At 38.5% G+C, this 23,380-nt stretch overlaps 1 protein-coding gene across 1 annotated transcript; it reads right to left on the bottom strand.

Annotated features, from left to right (window-relative positions):
• Positions 1 to 208: 208 nt before the first annotated feature.
• Positions 209 to 22,123, bottom strand: LOC126371428 (uncharacterized). The gene is made up of 7 exons (XM_050016711.1): positions 21,984 to 22,123; positions 12,424 to 12,572; positions 8,773 to 9,017; positions 8,059 to 8,271; positions 6,317 to 6,404; positions 3,043 to 3,277; positions 209 to 859 (listed from the first exon to the last, which is right to left on the bottom strand). The coding sequence occupies exons 1-7, from the start codon at positions 22,045 to 22,047 to the stop codon at positions 516 to 518; spliced, it is 1,338 nt and encodes a 445-aa protein (XP_049872668.1). The 5' UTR covers positions 22,048 to 22,123; the 3' UTR covers positions 209 to 515.
• Between the last annotated feature and the right edge of the window lie 1,257 nt (positions 22,124 to 23,380).

Below are 23,380 nucleotides of genomic sequence, written 5' to 3' on the forward strand. Positions count from 1 at the left end.
AGTTTTAATTGGTGATTTCATGAGGCATCCTGGGGTAGGTCTCAGATTATCTAGTTAGCAATATGACTACCTACATTAAAGACTCGCAAAGCTAGATATCATTTTAGCCAGATCTTATATTGACTTCATCGTTTACCTAATAAATCCTAATAAAAATGAAGTTTTTATAAGGTACTTAAAGGAATATGAAATGAGAAATAACATATAATACTTTGGCACAACTTGTATTTACAATGTACAAAATTTCCGTTCCTCATAGGAACGATGGACTAGCTCGTCTATCTACAAATAAAATACCTAAAAATATCTCACTATTGTCCGCTGTGGCAGTGTCATTTGTAAAGCGGATATCTCTGATCGGGGGTAACGAGGTGAATTGGTCGGGTAAGTAGCGGTTGGGAGCGGTTTCTGTGGTCGAGCGGGAGCCAGGGGGAGCGGCGGACGGCGAGCACGCGTGCTAAGCGAGGGGACAGTAGTAGCCCTCCGCTGCGGGCCGCGCGGGCGGCGCTGCGCCGTCATAACCGCGACCCGCGCTCCACACTTATAATTATCGACACGTCTATCACGTCGTTGCCTAGGAAAAAGTCAGTCGAGACTATGTTCGCGTGTTGCCGCCACCTCGTCGCTAACCTAGCCGTGACATTCCTATTGACAGCATCGGCGTTTTCCCTTAAGGAGCCGCGCAGGAATAGTATGTCTAACACCGTCGGTGTGGTCTGCGCCATGGCAGAGTGGAGCGGGGAACGCGCGTTCGGTTGCGGGGACACTGTCACCGCCTGGTCTAAGTACTGGAACAACTCGGTCGGGTTGTTCGTGTTTGCCCATAGATGAGGTAGAATTGGCCACAGCCACGTGTTCTCTGCAATAAATAAATAACAATATGTTAATATTATAAAAATGTTCATCGGAAATTTTCAGGCCTTCTGTGAACGTAGAACAAGCTTCTACAATCTTTTTAAAACTATACACACGCATGACCTAACATGCGTAATAGTACCTCACTACAGTGCAACGACCTTCTGCAAATTGACGCCTATGATTTATGAAGCTACGCTGTTCCATATAGGAACTAAATCACCTCTTTTTTGAAAAAAAAAAAACATCGTTCGTCCCGATAAATAAATTATTGCAGCAACATTCAAAGCGGACATAACAAACGCTCATTGAATTGACCCCGGCCCGTCGCCGCGCCGCTGAAAAGGTTTGCTCCCACAAGAGTGCTATACTTCTACGAATAACCCCAATAAGGTCCCAAGGGTGGCGATCGATCATAAAGACGTTATCTGCCTGTATAGGGTAGGGCTGTCCTGGCTGATGAATTGCTGTTACTGAAAAAGGCAATAAAGATGTTAGCGCCGAATTTTGTGCTATATTAACATAAAAAGTTTTCCTAGTGTTGGGCGGAAGGCAAGAGGGAAACCACTGCCCTATTTTTCCCTAAAAAGTAGCATGGAGAATGCTACAACGACAAGAGCGTGGCTCTTAAATTAGTGATGTGATGTGAGTCTTCCTATATTAACAGTGATTTATTATAGAGTGGATAGGCACAGGGCACAAGTCGTCTACCATCAGATAACGGGAGGAGTCACGGCGCATAATACACCACCTTTCACAATAGTGATTTGAAAAAAGTATCTCCGAGTATGCATGACAAGTCCGGTATTTTATAAAATTAAGGAAAACGGATTGCCTGGTAAAATAGAGATAAGGCATTGACATGCTTTAAACGAGGTCAACGGGATAACGGCCTTATGACAACCCTATCTTGTTGTCTCGCTATTAAAAACAATCGTTTCAGAAATACGTTAAAATACAGTAAGATTATTTAACAAATCTTAAATATATGTCTACTCAATGCCTTATAGTTTATTTTAATACGTATTATATTTAGTATCTATGTAAATCCAGCTAGGAAAACTTTTTATGTTAATGTAAGTAGGTAGGTTTTTGAAGACACCTAATTGCCTAAATCGATAGATAAGCGAACCATAAACAACGATTGGCGCTAATTATCATTGGATTGTCATTTGGGGGATTTAATTTAAGTATTGATAAAAATCTTGATAACAAATTGACAAAAAGAGACTTGTTATCGCGCGTGACTATTGGTACTTATGAATGCTTTTATACATCGTCGTATGTTTGAATTTACCGCGCGACTCGCCCCTCATCGCCCCACGTTCACTCAGCGTCACGTCGCCAAGGCCTTCCTAGAGTTTTACGCACGCTTTTTTCTCGAAGCCTGATCACTCATGCATGGAGCGGATAAACGATATCAAATGCGCCTGATCACTGCTTACACCTCACATAGTAATTATGATCCAGCACCGGGTACTTAGTTAGCTCACGAATGCTAATGTCGGCACGTAACGGATACTTTCATCACGGTGTTTTGAATTGTAAATTGATTCCTTTCGCACTAACTACAGGGACTCAATGCTGGATTCTTCGCATTTCCCAATTATGCAATCGGTTCCCTTTGTAGATAAGTATGTTTTAGGGTAATAGGATATCTGACAACTAAGTCAATGAGATGATGTTTTTTACAGAAGCTACTGCCTGTCTGACCTAACCCGCGAAGGGAAAACAAGCCCAACGCAGGTTAGGTCACATACTTCCGAAAATGCATTTCGTTTTGTACGTGAGTACGTGATAATCATTTATGATCCAAACATGAATTGGAAAACAAATTCGACAGTCATTGGTTCAGGCCTGTGCAGGATTCAAACCTGCGACCTCAAAGTGAGAGGCAAGCGATCTACCAAGCGGGCTATCACGGCTTAATTCAGAATAAAATTTCCAATAAAAGGTAAAAAGAAAATGAGATTGATTAGGTATTTGATTATGTTAGATTGGCTTCTATTTATAGATAAGCATCTTATAAGTTATTTTCGACCCAGTCAAATACCCAATTGATTGATTAGTTTCCAATATTAAAAAAATATTTCAACAGATTATAACGTCCAGAAATTGGTTTACACCTAAAGAACACAGTAACAAACTTATTATTTCACTCCACAGCCGTAATTAACATACACTCACCAGAAACAATGGCGTTATCCACATAGCTGAAGAGCAGACGCTTGTCCGAGTTGAGCAGCGACTGCAAGGTGGGGCCTCGAGTGCCGGCCCCTGTTGAGAAGTCTGAAGCCAGGGCCAAGTGAGGCCCCAACTCCCTCTGCACCAATCGGATAAGCCCCGCGTGCACGCTTCTGATGGGGGACCCATCCTGGTTGTAGAATCCCATTGGGAAGTGATGAGCGTCTAGGAACACCACCTAAAAATAAAAGATGTTGGCTGTTTAGGGCTACTAACACCACGGTGCCGTTGTAAAACGCTACCAACGCAACAAGGCCTCAGAGAGAGAAAGAGAGAGAAAGAAATAATCAAGTCGACTAACCTATTATGATGACAATGATTAAAAGGGTGATGGGTTGATCACCCATCACCCTTTTCATCCAGTCAGAATTAGTTAGGGTTCTCATATCAAAAGTGAATATTTGTGGACCCATCCACAGGGCATCCACATGACTACCCCATTAGGGATCACGGGCGTGAGGTCATAATGTATGCTAATAATAATATAACATAACGCAAAATAGCATCATGCCCGTATCCCCGAAGGGGTAGGCAGAGGTGTATAGCACACCAACTCCCCGCCAGCTAAGCCAGGTAAGTTTATGTCCAACATAATAGGGGGCGACCCAATTGCCATTAATCGGGTATAAATCCTGGTAAATGCTAATATAAGTAATAAGTATAACCTACCAGAGGCGATATGGTTATGAAATGATTTACTTAGTCGATTTTTTCATAGTTCTGTCGTTACCAACTTGTTATTTCTTTAACGTCTGGCGTAAGATGTAATTTGATGACGTTGTATTGTATCATTAGTCGGAGAACTAAGTAAGTATTATTTTGTTGGCAAGTATAAGAACTATCATTTCCGAATGTTCTGAACTGAATATGATGTTATTTACTGTTACATTTTCTGTAGTTGTGCAAATACCTACAGACAATGTCTAGGCTACGATTCGTTATAATTATTTATGCTATTCTTGTATTAGAATACGCTCTGAATAAAAATAAATTCTAACATAACATAAGCTCACTATATCCCAGTTGGGGTAGTGCGAGGTACATCCATCGTAAGATGAACTAAGTACCCACACCTCACCGAGTTTTTTTGTTAGATCAACGTGTTAAGTGGTGAGCCGTAACGCCGTCTATAATGGTCAAGACTCAAGACACTATATACTCAACTGTATAGAGCAAGACAACTATATACTTAAGATAAATTAATAACTCATTGGTGCAAGCAGATTTGAACCGACGCTCCCTGACTGAGAAGCAAGCCGATGTATTACAGAACCACAGTGACCACATTCATAGGACCACGTTACATAAATTCTAGTGTTAGATAGAAAAGAATCGATCGACTTAATATCGACTGACATATCACTATGCTAATCAACATCACAACTCTAGTCGACGTTCATTGACAGATCTTATTGAAACCGCGCATTGAGACTATTGCAAAATGTTATCATATTGAAACATAATCATTAATTTTCCTCAAAAACAATATAGATGGCGTTGAACAGATTTAACGTGATAATTATGTATTTTCTCATTTTGCTATTACATTGTATTTTTGAATACAGTGTAATGGCAGAATTATAAATAAAAAAAATATGTTGCTTGATATTTGGATCACATTATGTATAGAATTATGTTGCTACCTATATTGCTACTCTTTATTTTGATCAGAATAATAATGGGTGGAAGATGTAGTGTGCCTGGGTGTAATAAAAAGGGTCGTCATTTATACCCAAGAACAAAGATAAAAGGTGTACTTATCCTTGAAATTGGGGGAGGCCTATGCCCAGCAGTGGGCGTCATACGGCTGACGATGATGATGATCCTTGAAATTAGAAGGTTAAACGAAGGAAAATCTTTACATCCCATGTGTTTTCCATGTATATTGTTTTTGAAGAACCTAGCCGGCAGAGTCTCTCATTGTACTGAACTGATCGTAGTAAGTACCTTCATTTTTTCATCATACTTAATAATCATTTTGGTTAGTGGTAGCGTTATGTAGATGTACGAATTACGAATATAGACTTAATAAAACTAAAAGTCCTTGCGAAACGAATCTTTCGTAATGGATATGTATGAGTGATATAATTTAATCTTACGAACTTGCAAGGTAATGAAGCAACATTCACAATTGCAATGTAAAAATAACATTTCATCACTTGATTACGCAAAAGGATTAATGCACCCACACAAGATAAGATATAGATATTTTTGTTTCTTTTAATACGTCCTTTTGTTAATTTGTATCCAAAATGTAACAAAATCTGCTGTTTTGACACAGATTTTTCACATATCATAATATTAACATATCATATCAAAGGGATACAATATGTATCCCCGACGGGGTAGGCGGATGTGTATACTATATACTCCCACTTGTTGCCAGCTATATTTAAGTCCCATTATGATTTTTTACTTAGTAAAACAATCGTCAATCGTGGTGTCAAATGAAAAAGTGCTGGAAAGAGTTGAAGAAAGGAAAACCATAATGAAGACTATAGAGAACCGGAGAGGAAATATGATTGGCCACCTGATACGACACGATTCATTTATGACAAACATCATAGAAGGAAAAATTGATGGGAAGAGAGGAAGGGGTAGACCTAGGAGAACATTTATGAAACAAGTAAAAGAGAAGGTGCAGGTCGTGTCGTATCGGGAGGTGAAGGATTTGGCGGGAAGAAGAGAGGAATGGCGATTACTCCACCGACAAGAGCGCATCTCTTAAATAAAGAGAGAGAGAGAAAACAATCGTGTCTAATCAATTTTTAGTGCTAAATTAATGATGGATGATGAGGTTGGTACTCCTCGTCACACCCACACGATAAGAGAAGAGAGAATGCTAAATTATACGTTAAGCAGACTTTTTTTGCTAACCTATAGTTATACGTAGTTATACAATAAATGGCTTGGATTTGATTTGATTTTGATTTGGTTATATTCAATATTCTCGACTTATTTGCATCATCACAAGTTTAAGAGCCACGCTTTTGTCGGTGTAATTCTCCATTCATGTCTATCAAAGGCTTATAAGATACGATGTTCACCTTTTATTTATATATGTATATATATATATATATATATATATATATTACTACATAAATATAATATTTCGTTCGATTCTATCAAACCGTATCTGCATGTATGGAGGTATGGCATTCTTGAGTCCATTCAACTATGTTTCCGTAATCGATGCTCTTATGTAATTGATCCTCACCTCTCTCGTGTGATCCAGGAAGGTTCTGATTTCCTTAAGCAGTGGCACCAGTGGACGGACTCTTATTAAGTTGTGGTTCAACCAATATCTGCAAATAAACAAGCAATTATGTCAGAAGGGCATAAAAGTAGGTGATTCTTTTTCAAAAATTGTTAAGCAAGTTTTTATATTACTCAACCATGAATGACGTTCTGTTATGGTTCCAAATAAGTGGTAAACAAAAAATATACGTAAAAGTAAGGTGACAGGCTGTTCGTGGATTGCAAGAAGACAATATTTGCAGTCACACTTGGGACCGAAGTATAAAGATATGTTAGGTATGTTGGATATAAGAGGAAGTTTATCTCCTTAGTGGCGCAATGTATCATTCCAAGATGAGGGGACACAATATCATCGTGGGTCGACCTTTTGATTCACGTATGATATATTAACTGGGCTAAACTAGGAAATTCTTATTTTGTTTTCACTTCAGTTCCTATAATTTCCTTGGAAAGCGTGTAAACCATCAAAATAAATAAAAAGCTTGTGAATATAAAGTGTAAATCAGAGTTGACTAGCACAAAACGTTTACTTTACGTAACGCGTAGGAATCCGTGCGCGTCGGCCATTATTCAGATACGCTCATAATGACGCTAGTAAACTGCCTAGCAGAACTATCTGCAGATATTGTCTATGATGTTCATCACAAGTGTACGTAACACTTTATACTGTAGTCACTATGGGCCATTTTTTTGACGTGACTTATTGTAGATTTGCCGCAGATGGCATTAATTACTTGGCCGGACAAATGGGGAGCGGTGCAGGCTCTCACCCGGTACAACGTTTAAGACAACAGGCCTGAGGGTGCCCAGTTGGGCACGAACCTCGGCTCAGGGCGTCGTCTGAGAGGAAAAATATTTGAAAGAATTAATCGACTCTAGTGGGTCGATAGCGATAAGCGCTGATTGAGGAAAATCGTCGACCACGCCGGCGGGGTCGGTATCGGGGTCCTGAAGTGACACTATGGGCCTGTTATGGGCACGTTAAACCATGGTCCCGGTTATTACTTACTGATGCAAGTACGTAGTCGTTACATGAGTCATGTCAGGGGCCTATGGCGGCTCAGTAATAACCCTGACACCAGGGTTGATGGGGTTGGTAATCCACCTCACAATCCACACGATAGAAGAAGATGGGCGTGTCATCGTGTCATTAAGCGGAGCTGCCGGTTCGAGTTCTAAATTTGCTTAAATAAATGCAATTTACACTAAAACGGTTGGCTCGACCGGTATAGACACCGACACGGCTCACCACCTACTACGATTGTTTAAACAGAAAGCTTGGAGAGGCGTGGGTGTTAAGTTGATCTTGCGATGGATGTATCTACGACTAGCCTAATTGGGCGAGTTTGGTCGAGCTTATGTTATAATTCAGTGGCGCAGCACCAACATAAGTATACATACTTATTAGGATATTGTTACCGTTCATATTGGGTAGGTATCAATTTATTCATTACGAGTATTTTGTTAAAAGCGTAGACGTAACAATATACATATTTGTTTAACTTCATCATCACTGTCTGTCTATCTCCTTCTTCATCTTTGTTTGGGTATGTTTAGGGTAACACCCTTTGATGTTGTACTTTGTTAGTTGTTGTTAGTTCCTTAGGTCAATAGACCTAGTTTGCATAATCTAGGTTATTAGCCGCCGGCTTTAAAACCGGTGTGCCGGCCATGTTTGTTTGTATCCTCTGAATCTCTCACCTGTCATCTTCATTATCATAGAAGTCGTAGTAGGCGATTCTGAAGTCGAAGTATCTGATACCATGCACGAGCTGCGCCCAGATGGAGCGGTCTTGGCAGAGCACGAAGCTGTCTCGCGCGACGCTGCTCAGTTCTGTGTTGAAACGCCACGCGCCCGCGTTGTGTGTGCCCGCGATCGCTAGCTCGCCTATGCGGAGATGGTTGATTTTTGCACTGAAAAGTTAATGAGGAACACTTAGTGTATGTTTCAGTATTGTTAATAGCCGTCGATGTTCCACTGCAGGGTAAAGACCTCTCCATTCTTCTTCGTTTTCCCGATCCTAGCTTTTTCGTTCCATCGTTCCAGAATGCAGTCCAACTGCTCGCGCGTCTCCTTCTCTGACACCGGCGTTGGCAGAACCCACACTAACTATCTTATATTTGTAGGGTATAAGTGGATAGCAGTACCTTATCTACAACTGATGTGTCAGATAAGTTCAAGGCAGGGTACCAATTACTTCTTGACAAATTGTGATACAGGCCCTTAGTTAGTCAACCCTAAGTGGTGTAATGGTAAGACACTATGACCATGAAACCAGGGCTTCGATTCTTGGTAGGTGCAATTAACAAAACCAATTTTGAACAGATTCGTGCCTGGTTGGTTTATATTTTATGTGGGATTTGTAATCTACCTAGCAAGATTATTTAAATGGAGTACTTATAAAAAATACTTACGCATTATCTTCCATCCACGTAGGTTGAATCTTCAGACAGTTGAAGGACTGTATCTGGTCGTCTCCCGCGGCCACCCAGGGCCACAAACAGTGTGGACCTTTGTGTCCCGGGCCCACGTCCCAGCCGGCAGGCAAGGCCCCTTCCCCAAGAGATATGCTGGTCACTGCATGCCCATCTTCCTCGTTGATAGAGAATATCGACATAGCGTTGTCCCATGACGTTGGTCGGGCATCGAAAAGTCCAATCTGTGAATGAATGAAATAGCAATATATTATACATACAAGCCAAAGTCACACGTAATTTCATTCGTGTCAATAGCCGGAAGCTAAAGCTTACGTATAAAGGGATAAAATGAAATTTTATTGTAGGTAAATGAGTGTTAGAAAATAAATATCGGTTTTTGCGGATGAAAAAATAATTTCACAGATATTGCTATTATACAAGGAAATTTTAGTTGTTTTGGAGGAAAAATATTTTATATTTCAACTGTTTTTATCTAATGGCGAATTGTAGTGGCAGATTTGTTCCGGCTTGAATTAAGTAAATAATAAGTTGTACCTAGTGCCTGCTTGTATAGTAAACTGTAGATAAGTATATTGATTGTTGTTTATACAAATCTATTAAATATATACATATATACGACACGACATCGTTACTATTATGTATTGTTTCGTTATGTTGTCACGCCTATTTCCCACCGGGGTAAGCAGAGAATATGGAATTTTATTTGCTTCGATTCTGATACACTTCTATTGCTCCACATTCATCAATCATTTCTTACACGCACGAACCTACCTACCTACCTAGATCGTACTGAACCTTTTCTAATGGGTAATATTTTGCGTCATATTAAATATACAAGAAAAAGTAAATAAATACTTTTTCTTAAATACGACCGCTAATATGAAACGAATGAATAAATCACATATAACATCACGCATGATCAAAAGCGCTCTGGCTTCAAAACGAATACCGTTATATATAGTAGATTTCGATCGTTCGTAGGTACTAGTAGCCTTCATTGTTAGAGAAATCGAAAGCAAATTGATTATCCGCAATTTATTTTATAAGGTTCTATTTAAGGCGACACTTCCGCTAACAGGAAGGGTACAGTTTATAATTATTCCATACTTCCACGTACGTTTTGCTTAATTGAAGATCGAATGCGTGTTTGTGACTGTGACGCAGTAATTTCACACGCGAGGTTGCGAGCACTGAGTGACGCGCTCACTTCCACTGCTATTACATTTCATAGCTGAGTTGTCGTTTAATGTATGCTTTGCGAGAGTTTGTGTGTGCCATGCTGCTTATCAGCTCTGACTAGGTTTTCTAGTCACGCTCGCGTAAGGGCCCTGGCTATCTCTAGTTAAGGGTGTCGCCGCCGGAGGATACGTCTGAGAGATAGATAAGCTCACGGCTATATCCCAATTGGGTTGGTCCATCCATCGTAAGATGAAGTAAGTACCCACGCCTCATCAACGCCTCATCACGCCTTACCAACGTGGTAGCTGGTGAGCCGTATCGGCGACTATAATGGTCGAGCCAACTATGGAAACGGCACATGATAAATTATCAACTCATTGGTGCAAGTCCAGTAGCGGGGTTCGAACCGGCGCTGAACGACAGGACCATAGTGACTTAAGTGACTGAGAGGACTTCATTATCATCATCAGATCAGCTCTGTCTCGTTGGAGACGAGGACTAAAAATAAGGGCAGTTATGCGATACGGAGTACTCCCTAGAGCAAGGTTCGCGGGCAAATGTATATTGAATTCAGTTTTAATTCAACGGCCTCCGTGGTCCAGTGGTTGAGCTTTGTGCTCACGATACGAAGGTCCCGAGTTCGAATTCCGGTGTAGACAAATTACAACAAAAATCACTTTGTGATCCCTAGTTTGGTTACGACGTTACAGGCTGATCACCTGATTGTCCAAAAGTAAGATGATCCGTGCTTCAGAAGGCACTTTAAGCCGTTGCTCCCGGCTATTACTTGCTAATGTAAGTACGTAGTCGTTACATGAGTCACATCAGGGGCCTATGGCGGCTCAGTAATTACCCTGACATCAGGGTCGATGGGGTGGGTAATCCACCTCACAATCCACAAGATAGAAGAAGTTCGAATGAAGTAAAAATATTCTTATTTTTAAGTGATTATGTATGTCTAATGGCTCCGATTCCTGCAGACACCGCCTAATTTTATTTTAAGTTATATCCGTCATTTTTATATCCGTCGAAATGGAAAGGGATGGATGATTCACAGCTCTTAATTTTAGGAATAATGAGTAAATGAATGAATAACCCGGGCGAATTAAAAAGGTACGTCGCTGGTATGCAATCTGTTTGGCGTGCTGTCTACTTAACTGTTTCGGGTTATAGACTGATGTAAAATTTTTAGACGGTTGGTTTAGATTTGTGCTTAAAATTGACGTGTGTTCCATAAAATTTATGCTTGTCGATTACCCGTCCCTTTCCTTTTCGGCGGATAAGAAAATGACAGGTATAACTTAAAATAAAATTAGATGGTATTTACAGGAATTAGCACCATTATCATTATAAACAAGTGATGGTGCATAATATTCGATCTTTTATACTTAATTATGCGAAAAATACAAATCTAGCTACTTATCAAATGCCTACGGATTGTTCTGCGAGGTGGACCTTTGCTCTATCCTAATAGGAATTCAACACGTCATTCTTTTTATGTAACTCGCGATGTATGTGATTGATGTCAACATGTTCGTATGTCTACTGTCACGTACAACCCATATTTAAAGTAAACAGTATTACCTGTATTACATAAGTTCCGTAAGATATGAGTTTGCATAGATGAGATTGGCTTCCTAATTGAAAAAAAATATGCGCATTTCGTAATGCGTTCCTTTACCTTATCGTCTCTTTTGAAGTACGTTTTGCTCATTTTATATTTTCACAAAATATTGCGAAAATTTTTGCAAAAATGTTTTTTATATAATCTGAGAGGGTATTTATTTAAGGTCGACCTATTAATTTGGTTAAGTAAAATAAGAATAATAATAAAGTTTATTTAGGTAAAATCTACGACACACATATACATTTACAACATTAAAATATACACACATTAACATTAATATTTAGTTGGAAAACATAAAGGTATATGGGTGCCGCAGTTCACCAATAAAGGCCAGGGTTCAGTGAAAATTTACCCAGAGGGCAACACTGAATTTTAAGTATACTGTTAGACTGCACCTACTTATACCTACTACTTATACTCGTTGTTTTAAGTTTACGCGGTTATTATCATAATTAAAGCACATAATAACGGGTTCTTACCGCGTTTAAGTGGGGATATGAGACTCCCGATATTTCAACAGTGTTGTTGCAAGTGTCGAAATGTCGAAATATCAGTCATCCCGTGATCATGGCACTTGCAACAGTGTCGAAATATCGGGAGTCTCATATCCCCATTTAAACGCGGTAAGAACCCGTTATTATGTGCTTTAATTACTTATACTCGTCTTGAAGGCACTTAGTATTGATATATAAACATAACATAAACAGCCTATATACGTCCCACTGCTGGGCACAGGCCTCCCCTCAATCAACCGGAGTGGGTATGGAGCATCACCACCATTCTGCTCCACTGCGGGTTCTTATTCTTAACAACGGACTTACTTGTCTAGGTATGTTGGAGCATCCATTGAAGTCCCAGTTGAGCTCGACGGCGTCCACTAATCTCGCCGAGCCAGATACTCGGATCTCTGGCGAGTGCACTGTGACCCACACGCGGCCACATGAAGACTTCTCCAACACTTGCTTCTCCGCTGTCGAGAATCACACATAAACCCACACTGAGTTTAAAAGTAATGAGGGAGTTTCCAATCGACCTTCCCCAAACACACGATAGATGGCGTTGTTCACTTTTAACGTGATAATTACCTATTTTCTCATTGCTGGGGTATATAATTATTCAAAAATGTAATGTAATTGCAGAAGCATAATATATAAAACTAATAATTGTTGCTTGATATTTGGAAGTTGTAATTGTACCTTGGTGTAATAAAAGGGGCCATCATTTATACCCAAAAACAATGTGTATGTGTGAGGACGTACAATGCCCTCCATTAAAACATTTCCGTGTAGAACTAAAACTGTGGTTAAGAGAGAAGGTATTTTATTCTTTGAGTGAGTTATTGCATCCTAATAATATAATGTAAATTTATTAATATATTATTTTAATTAATTTAATAAATATAACTAGTCAATTTAGAGTAAGATTAAATTAATAATATTCTATTTACCTATTGTATGTCAGAATATGACTGAATGTGCTGGACCATAACATTTACTTTCATCATTATGTATGGCCACATTTACTACAATAAATTTAATTTCAGCAATGATAAAAGATGCATACGTTTGTTTTCCATGAAATTAGAAGTTTAAACGAAGAAAACTTAACAACGCCATACATCGTGTTTTTGGGGAACGCCAATTTCCAATGAAAGTCCCATTGTAGAGACAAAGATGCCACTTACTTATAGAATAATTAGAACAGTAAACTGTAGCTGGTACCGACCCAATCACAAGAGCCCCCCATACTAGCGTGTTGTTCATTGTACTTGTTCGCAAAAAACGTTGAGCTGGCGCTGCGGCTACGCGACGCCAGCGCCGCGCACGCTCGGCGTTCGGCAGCCGCCCAGTGCTGGCGTCGCGTCGCCGCGGCGGCGTCCACGTCGCGTGGAAGTTGCGCGGATGCTGGCACCACGACGATGCTCAAGCGGCGCTACTGTGGGGGGTCTCTAAGGATGGGTATGATTAAGTTATTTGATTGATTGAAATATAATTACTTAACGGTGATTTCATTGTGTTTACAAGTAACATTTAAACAGTTTACTCTTCTGACTATCAACCCCCAAAATGCTATTTACAATGTTAAGGTAAAATATATTTCTGAAACCAAACCTCAGTTAAGATTTTAACCGTACTAACGTCAGATAAATAATTATGTACATCTGAAATGAGCATTCAAGATTACAATCCTTATACCTACTTGTCATAATTAGTTACTAATTATATCGTTTTAATATTATATCTACAGTTTTACTCGTAAGTAGGTAATATTGTCGCACTACTTAGAGCGTTTAACCTTAGGGTAATAACCTGCAGAATGGTCATTTGTTTGCGGTGTATAATGACTTCGGAGATGCCATAATGTTTGTAGTATTCATGTGAAATGTTTCACGTTTCACCACTTGCATAATGATGAAAACTTCAAAGAAAGATGGCTCGTTAAATACTTTTTTCAAATAAGAAGAGCGAATGAGTACGATTAGAGACTCGTTTCATGGCATAACCTCACAGTTTATGTTGCCGGCAATATAAACATTGCGATTTCTTTACAGTTTTATGACTATAACGTGAATGTAGTGTGAAAGAATATGCAACATAAACAACCATATTTGGTCGTGTGAGTGAATAGCGATAGTGAAAAGTAAGTATGTAATGAATAACTAGAAATAATGCTCTAGGTGTTCCACAGCGTCAATCTAAATCGATTGAACAATTGTGTAATACATATAGTTATAATTATAATCATTATGTTTTAAAAATATTATGAATGATAACATAATTGTTACAGATGTTGACGGGTTAGTAGAATAGAATTGTAAAGAAGTGCATAATATTATCGCCTGTCCCAAAACATTAAGTATAAGTATTGAGTCCCGTTTATGTTTGTTGCACACGGCAGGTTAGCGGGATAAGTTAGCTTCGATGTTTTTTTTTATTGACGAAAGCTAATAGCACGGAACCTTCTAAAAACTGGACCCGATTCTTTTGATGTACCTTCGTAGTGCCTTAAGATCCTTGCTTTTGGTGCGACGTAATTTATAATTATTTATTCAAAGTTAGGGTTGAATAGGTACTTTTTCGTTATTTCGACTACTGCGAAATGATATACACTCAAAAATATCTTTCTTCAGTTGATAACATAGTTATACTTTGAATTGTAAATTCTTCTTATATTATATGTTGTATTATTTTCATTCAAACATATTTGCGTTCTCCTAAGAGCCTCGCCGCCACCGTAACGAATAGATACGTTAGAACGCAGTGGCGTAGCAATATAGTCGCGTAGAATCGGGGGCAATTTTTAGGCATCCGTATAAATGAGACAATTTGGGACAAGCGAGAGTGCGACCAGCCACCCAGTGGGACCCGTACACCGACCGTTACGTACATACACGTTTAAGCGTCCGAATGATTCGGCTCGACTTTATGACCGAATCCGATGGTGGCGCACGGTGTGGAAACATTGAAACTGAAAATGTAATGGTAATGAATAATGGGATATTGGGAGTGAGAAGTATGGGAATGACAATGATTAGGTTTTAAAATGGTTCTTAATGTCAATAAAGTGTTTGCAACGTCGATGAGCTAAGGGCAGTACACACACAATATATCGGTTTTTTTTTTCAGCTACAGGCAAACAGTTCAGAGCTCGCCCGTTACTGCCAGCGGAAAAGGCTCCTGGCGGACTCTTTTCTTTGTATAGAAATATATTTGGTTTCAGAGTTGCTCTGGTCACACTGAGAAGCAGACTGAAATCTACAATGTCTACAACTTGATTAGTGTTCAGGGATTTAGAGATATAATAGCATTTGCGCACTTTACTTAACGCATTTTGTTTTCACTGATGCTTGAATGAATACAAATATACTTGTAATAACGAAGCATTAGAATTTTATTGACCGTGTTTTATAATGTATAATGATTGGTTCTGTATTCAGTCATCCATAATCGAAAATAATTCAAGACAGTGTTCGAACCAATTCATTGTATTAGAGAAAATGTTCTTTACTTATAATATACACGTAATTTATATATTTAAAAAAAAAATGAATTACCTCACCCACCCCATTATGGCAATTTTAGTATACCTATTTAAGCTATAAGCCGTTACCAAGTTCACTCTGTAACTGAAAAGTAGATATCAACCCCTCACGTACAATATTATTTTTCGATAAACACATTGGAATGTATGTACATACACACACTATGGCAAGAAAATATATGCCCCACGTATGGGACATGCACGTATGAGTTTCAAATTTATTGCCTCATATATGGTTCATACACAATGAACGTGTTATCCCTAACACGCGCGGAATTTCTGTCTCCCTCACGCACACGGTGAGAACGAGATTTTTGTATGGGTTGTCCAGGGCGCATCTCCGGACCACGTTCTGGCGGAACCGCCTCTATATACATAGCGTTTTATATAGGTACGGTCACGAGTATTAATATGTATACACTTTGGTACCATGTCACATTAACACACACACACACACACACACACACACACACACACAGATGTCACATTCTATTTCTCTTTTGTTTTGTATTTTGTTTTTTCCTGTTTGTGCAATAAAGTATTTGTTATGTTATGTTATTAACTTTTTTGACAAATTCAAATGTAAGTCTCACTAAATGACAAATATGTTAGTGCGACAGAGTCCTAAAGTGGGTACATTATATTGCTCATGACTGTACCTAATGGCATCAGTATGAAGTCCAATATATGAATAGACCGTGGACGATTTCTGATTAATTGGCGGATTAGCTTTGTACCCGGAATTAATCACTACGACCAATTGATCAATTTATGAAACGTAATTGTAGTAGGTTCAGTTTAGTTTGCTGTTTGTTAACAGTATGAAAACATCTGTTTCATGACAGGTAAGTATATCTAGTTACTACTTAGATGGCGAAATGGTTCAGATAAAATCGTAGTGATTAGATTTTCGATTGTACTTTTAGATAATGCTCACTGCAGCGAATTAGAATCATCTCCTTATCATCCCGTTTTCACAGGGTCCGTTTACCTAACCTGAAGATTTGACAGATCCGGTTTTTTACAGAAGTGACTGCCTGTCTCACCTGCCAACCCGCGAAGGGAAAACCAGCCCAATACAGGTTAGGTTACATACCTACGAATGCGAGGTTTCCTCATGATGTTTTCCATCACCCCTGAGCACGTAATCAAAACATGAATTCGAAAAAAGATTTCGAAAATTGTAGGTTACTACAGCGAATTACAATAATAATATAGGGATAATCGCCGGAATTTATATAAAGTGTTGACTTCGGCCCCACGCACGCCTTCCAAAAGTCCGGGACGCCATGGCTCCGAGATATGGAAACGACATACATAATAATTATGTATATATTTGATTGTTTCGTAATAATAAAAGCATTAATAGATAAATATAATTAATGTACTTATTTATTTAAGTATGAAAAACTGATTACCTGTCTGTGTATTTTGTTGACAAAAATAACTTACTTTATAAAAACTAAAAAGAAAGTTGGTCAATGTGTTAATAGTTACACATCACTAATACACACACATCGGCAATAGACATTTATCCGGGAAAAGACTCGATCAATGATAACGATAATGATGATGGAAAGTCGATATCATTTGTACACGAGTGCTTCGTATAAGAATTCCATCAGAATTGTACGAAGGAAAAAAAAGCCAAAACATATCACATATCAAAGTACAGTAGCGAACAGAAGTTTCTGAAAATCTTATAAGTACCTAACAGTAACTATAACTACCTATAGGTATTCTCCTCTCTTACTTCTACTATTTTACAAAACGCCCGCTGTTCACGAAATCAGTGCAAGTGTGTATCAAACATGTGACGTCACGGTTTACATAACATAAAAAGCCTGAATACGTCCCACCGCTGGGCACAGGCCTCCTTTCTGTCAGCCGGAGGGGGCATGGAGCATCTTCTACCACGCTGCTCCACTGCGGGTTGGTGGAAGTGGTTTTCAAGGCTAATAGCCGGAATCAGTAGTTTAAAGTGCCCTCCGAAGCACGGAATCGTCTTACTTTTTCGGACCATCAGGTGATTCAAGCCTGCAATGCCCTTACCAAAACAAAGGACAGTCTCAGAAAGTGATTTCGACAATGTCCCAATCGGGGATCGAACCCGGACCTCCAGATCGTGAGCTTAACTCTCTAACCACTAAACCACGGAGGCCGATGACGTCACGGCTTGTCGCTACCAAAATGCTAATGGTGACCCAGTGGTTCAGTTCCGGCGAGCACGAACATATTTGCGAACGGAATCATAATCATAGTTTACTACACGATCAGTGTGCAGCACGCAACGTCACTTACATAACCAGTGCCATGTGCACTCTAGAACAATACACTTTCCGCTTCGAGGGTTTTTATTGAAACATATGTCTTCATACTAGTCGGTGACTTAAGAATGTGTGTTGTCTCAAATGTGATTGAGAAAATACTTACCGTGTGGGCGATGGTGTGGAAAACTGTCACAAGGATCATCATATCCACCTTAGGAAACTTCAATACTAGCGCTCGCGATATCGAGGGCTTCGACCAATAGCTTTGCGACGTTTATCCACGTAAGGAGATATAACACTCGCTGCGTGTATTGCTGGTGTGACTATAAGTAGTTTTTTTATAACTTCTAATGACTCTTGACGAACCTATCCATGCAACTATCGCAGAAGTACCCCCGGCCGTTTCTAATAGTCAACATGACAACCTAATCCTTCTATCATATTATATACTTTTATATTGGACCTAGTCAAATGGAATACTTTTTACAAAAACTCAAAACGTTACATTTCTATGGAATTAGTATTGAAATACACACGTATGACGTCATCGAAAAACGTGATCAAACGTACTCTTTGTTATGTAATTCTAAATTTAAATTCGTAAATAAGGAAAAATGAGCTTGATTTTTAAAATTATCTCAGATTAGCATTTTATAATTCATCTTTTACCTAGTTATCTAGTCTATTCCAGTGCTAATAAAGCTTTTATGTACCTGCCATATAATAGTTTAATACTTACTGTTTAGTTTAGTACAAGAGCCGTGGTAGTCCAGTTGATAGAACGCTTGCCTCTCACTTTGAGATCGCAAGTTCGAATTCAGCACAGGCCTAAACCAATGATTGTTGAATTTGGTTTCGAATTCATGTGTGGATCTTAAATGATTACCACGTGCTCAGCGGTGATGGAAAACATCGTGAGGAAACCTTCATTCCCGAGAAATGCATTTTCGGAGGTATGTGACCTAACGTGTATTGGGCTGGTTTTACCTTCGCGAGTTGGAAGGTCAGACAGGCAGTCGCTTCTGTAAAAAGCCGGATCTGTCAAATCTTCAGGTTACCTGACCTAAACACAACACGTATTCGCAACACGTGTTCGCTTATCTAAGCGAACCCTGTGTAAAATGGGATAATGCTAGGAGGATGAAGACTGTTTAGTTTAGTACTGCGGGCGGAAAGCTAGTGGGAAACTACTGCCCTATTTTTCCCTAAAAAAGTAGCATGGAGAATGCTACACCGATAAGAGCGTGCCTTATAAATTAATGATGATATAATAGTTTCCCCAAATTCTTATCGAGCTTTTAAAGCGCTTGGGAAAAAATATTGACTGTGAAAAGTGGTCCATACATTCCATACACTGCAAGGATCGATTAACTTACATATACCACATAGAAACAGTTCTTTTTCTCTTATGAAAACATTAGATCTGAAAGGCGTACGCACTATAAAATTATATTAAATTAAAGTGATATAACTTTGTAATAGCATAGTGATTGAATAGAGTCGTGTTCCGGTCACGTATATGCGCTTTGTATGGCAGACATTACGAAATAATGACACACAATAATCTTGTCCATTTGTTTAATACATGGCTTGTGACAACTACTGTGCTGCATGACTTTCCGGACATGTCTCTGAAATATATTTAAACTAAAAAACTAACTAAATACCTAAAATAACTATAGCTATCTGTATATATATAGCTATCTATAATATAGTTGGGATTTCGGTCATATTTTTTTGACGTGACTTGTCGGTTTGCCTCAGATGGCATTAACCACTAGGCGGGACAAATGGGGAGCGCTGAGGACTCTCATAAACAGCCTGTAATAAACATAAACAGCCTCTGTGTTATAGGTAGAACTAAAGGAAGCCTTATTGCTAGACAGCATTTTTTTTCCAGGCAACGTTAGGGTGTAAGAAGCTGTGATAAAAAATATAAAAAATCTATGTATGTAAGCAAGCAATAAAAATGTATATCACTCAGTACAGAGATATATCAGCACTAAGCAATTTGACCGAAAAAGATTTTAACACAACTCGACGAAGTAAAAACAAGATTTATCTAAGCGCAAAATCATAGTTAATAATAATAACAATTACCGCTTAATCAATGATAAATTATGTTATGTCGCTCCACTTACAACGTAATCCGTTGACGTAAGTGGTTATCATTTTTGTCTCAATTTAGTATGACAGATAATTAGCGCTAGTATAAGTACGTATAATTGCGAATAAATATTTGAATGAAATTTTAATTAAGTTTTTTGTGTTCTTTTACAAATAATCACCGATAAAAACCAAACAGGTTTTAAAAGAACACAAATTCAATAAAGCATAACCTTAGAGTACTGCTATAGATATGGTACAGGTATTGGATATTTGAATGGAAAATTGTAAACTGGTAATTCAGATATAGAAGAAAATTTTTTGGAACTTATTTTCGAATTTCGAGACGTTTGCGCGGCAGTGGAATGATGTAACAATTACTTTGGCCGCTTTTACTGATCACGTCATACGTTAGTATTTCCATAAAAAAACCATGTTCGTTATGACATTTTATTTAAAAATATCATATTTGAGGCGTAGATAAAAAGTAATAACCATTTTTTTTATTATAGAAAAATTAAAGGCAAAATTTCACAAAACAGATATTTTGTGACTGATGAGATGACTATGTGACGTGAAAAACACTTTATATTATTATTAGTGTAGACGAGAAAATATTTTCATGATTAACATTATTATATTTTTCATTATTAAGTATACGAATTTTAACAATTTAGTTGGTATTTGCAAATACAGAACTAATTTTCGGAAAATTCAATTGAATTCAGAGCGATTCTTGAGATCCCTGTACGATCTGTATGGTAATTAACGCCTAGATTGTTTTCTGAAGTTGTAGCAGGTAATACAGTTTTTTGGTAAATGAGATGAGGGGGTTTCTCATTTGAGGATAAAACTAGAAGCTCAAAGGTAGGCAGCAGCACTGTTCAGTGTTCCTAAAATTTGACAGTTACAATACAATACAAATACACTTTATTGCACCAAAAAAAATAATTACATAAAGACTCTTAACTAAGTAAACACAGACACACACAGTCAGACACACACAGACAGTTCTCCATACTATCCAGCTAAAATTGTGATAAACTATTATAAAATGTGGAGCAACCTGGAGTATCCCGTCTGAAAAATGTGTTACGAAAAAGAAAAGCCATCAGCTGGAAAAGGGCAGTTTTTATTGAAAGTTAGTTATTCTAAGTTTTCTTCTTTCTTATGGAATAAACTCTACGATTTTGCAGATAAACGCTGTGCAAAGGGTTATAGTGTAAAAATATAACCAAAACAATATGTTTGTTTACTAAAAAAGTATGGGAACTGTTAAAATTTAAAAACACTCAACAGTAGCGACACCTGATGGTAGAAGTAGACACATGTTATCGTCTTTCCATATTGTGTCTAAAGGGTTAAGATATAGAATGAAATGGGTTTGGTTGAGATGTTGGCTAGGTTACGTTGCGTTTGGTACTACAACTACAAGGTATAATAAAAACTAAAACATAATAGATTGAAATACCTATGACCATGATATCAAATGTAGACGTTTATGTAGATTTAAAGTTTACAAACAAAAGTTAAAAGAACCATAATATATAATCTGTCAAATAGATGAAATACTTAGAAAAAAGTAATATTCTATAAGAAATTTGCTTAAGGATTTTTATGTGGCCTGGAAAACCTCTCATCCCAATGAGATGAAACACGACAACGGTACTCTAGTGAATGAAATTCACATTTTCACCTACTTAGGTGGCGTCGTTTTAAAACAATTGAATCGTTTAAAAAAACACCAAGAGTAGACGATTCTTGAATAGAAAAACACAAAAAAACTTACTTACTCGACCGTTATCGAAAACCAACTTTTCCGTTAAAAAGAAAAACATCAACACTGAACTGCTATCGCTGAATGAAGGCATAATATGGTCGCGAAGAAACGCCTAGATTCTATTTTCTTGCATCTCTGACTAGTAGTTTTTTTCAAGGAGAGCGTATCATGAAAACAAACTCACGTGCGATAGAGGCCCCGAGCGCGGTAGCCGCGAGTGCGACCAGGGCGACCCAAGAGACAGCCATCTGAGTCGGTGGCTCTCGCGCCACTGAAGCGCCCGCTGGATTCAATGCTCTTGCGCCATTCACGCCCGCGCACGAGCACGCAATCGAATCAACCACTCCGCAACGACAGGCTATCCTTGCGCGCTCACTTCGCTCTACCACAACACACCGCCCACAAACCCATAAATGGATGGTGCGGAACAAAAGTTATTATTTAAAATAAAGTCTCGAAGTAGATGATAATAGTAGTGCGGGTTTCCGACAGCTCCCACACTTCCGATGGTGTTTGCTCGGCGACGCACGCGACTCTCCTCCACGTGCATGACGTGCAAGTCCCGGATGCGAGCGATCAACTCTCAAAACGTTTTATCAGATTTGCTTTTTGTTTGCCGCCGATTCAATTCACTAAGAAGAATACTCTTGACCTCGTTCAAAGGCGATCCAGTGTAACTTGCCGGCTATTTTGATTGGTTTCATACCTAATTGAATTATAGTAGGTCATTGTTCAGTACGACTTTTTAAACAATGGAAATTTACTTTCAGAATGTGTTTTTGTTGAAAACAATAGCAATTCATAAAGTAATCATTTACATGAAAAGGGGAATCAATTAGTAATTTACAGTTACTTATCTACACGTACATCAAAAGGGCAAGGTGAACAACTTGTTATTATTAGATTAAAGGTTTTGTTTATTAAAATGGAATGAGAAAATTCTATTTCATACACCTAATTCATAATCAGCTTTATTCAATTAAGTACTTAGCTACATGCTTTATTAGTGTACTTATTACTTTACTCTTACCCTCCGAATGAATTAACTTGGGTTTCAGCCGGAATAAGTGAATGATTCGACTGACAGTCTCATCCGACACCATGAATGGACGCCCGTATCCATTACATACGACGTCGTGCTACGACAAGCGTAGTGTCAGCACAGATTCAACACAAATTGTCCATAGTGACTTGACGTTACGATAATACGTAGATATTTACTTACTTTGCATTATTTTGCGGTGGTAGGTACACATTCTCAGAATTAAAGTTTTAGTGATTGTGTTGTACCTACTCCTAAAACTACGACAACAACGTAGAATTGAATTCACCAATTTCGGTTCACAGATTAAAAAAAATCTGAAAATTGCGTGACACTTATTCTATTACTGAAAGGTAGGTTGGCGCTGCTTAGCGCCGCAATTTACGCGGAGTTTGTGGAGGTTTGTCAGCTCATTACTGTTTTCAGTGTCAAACTTAACTGTCGTTTCTTAGGGTGGTATTAATAAACTAATCTCAGCTTCGAGACTGCCCTCAAGATCATGTCAATGTGACAGTTCTCATATAAAACAGAGACTTCAG

Source organism: Pectinophora gossypiella, chromosome 12, assembly GCF_024362695.1.
Source record: "Pectinophora gossypiella chromosome 12, ilPecGoss1.1, whole genome shotgun sequence".
In the NCBI taxonomy this organism is placed as follows: Eukaryota; Metazoa; Arthropoda; class Insecta; order Lepidoptera; family Gelechiidae; genus Pectinophora; species Pectinophora gossypiella.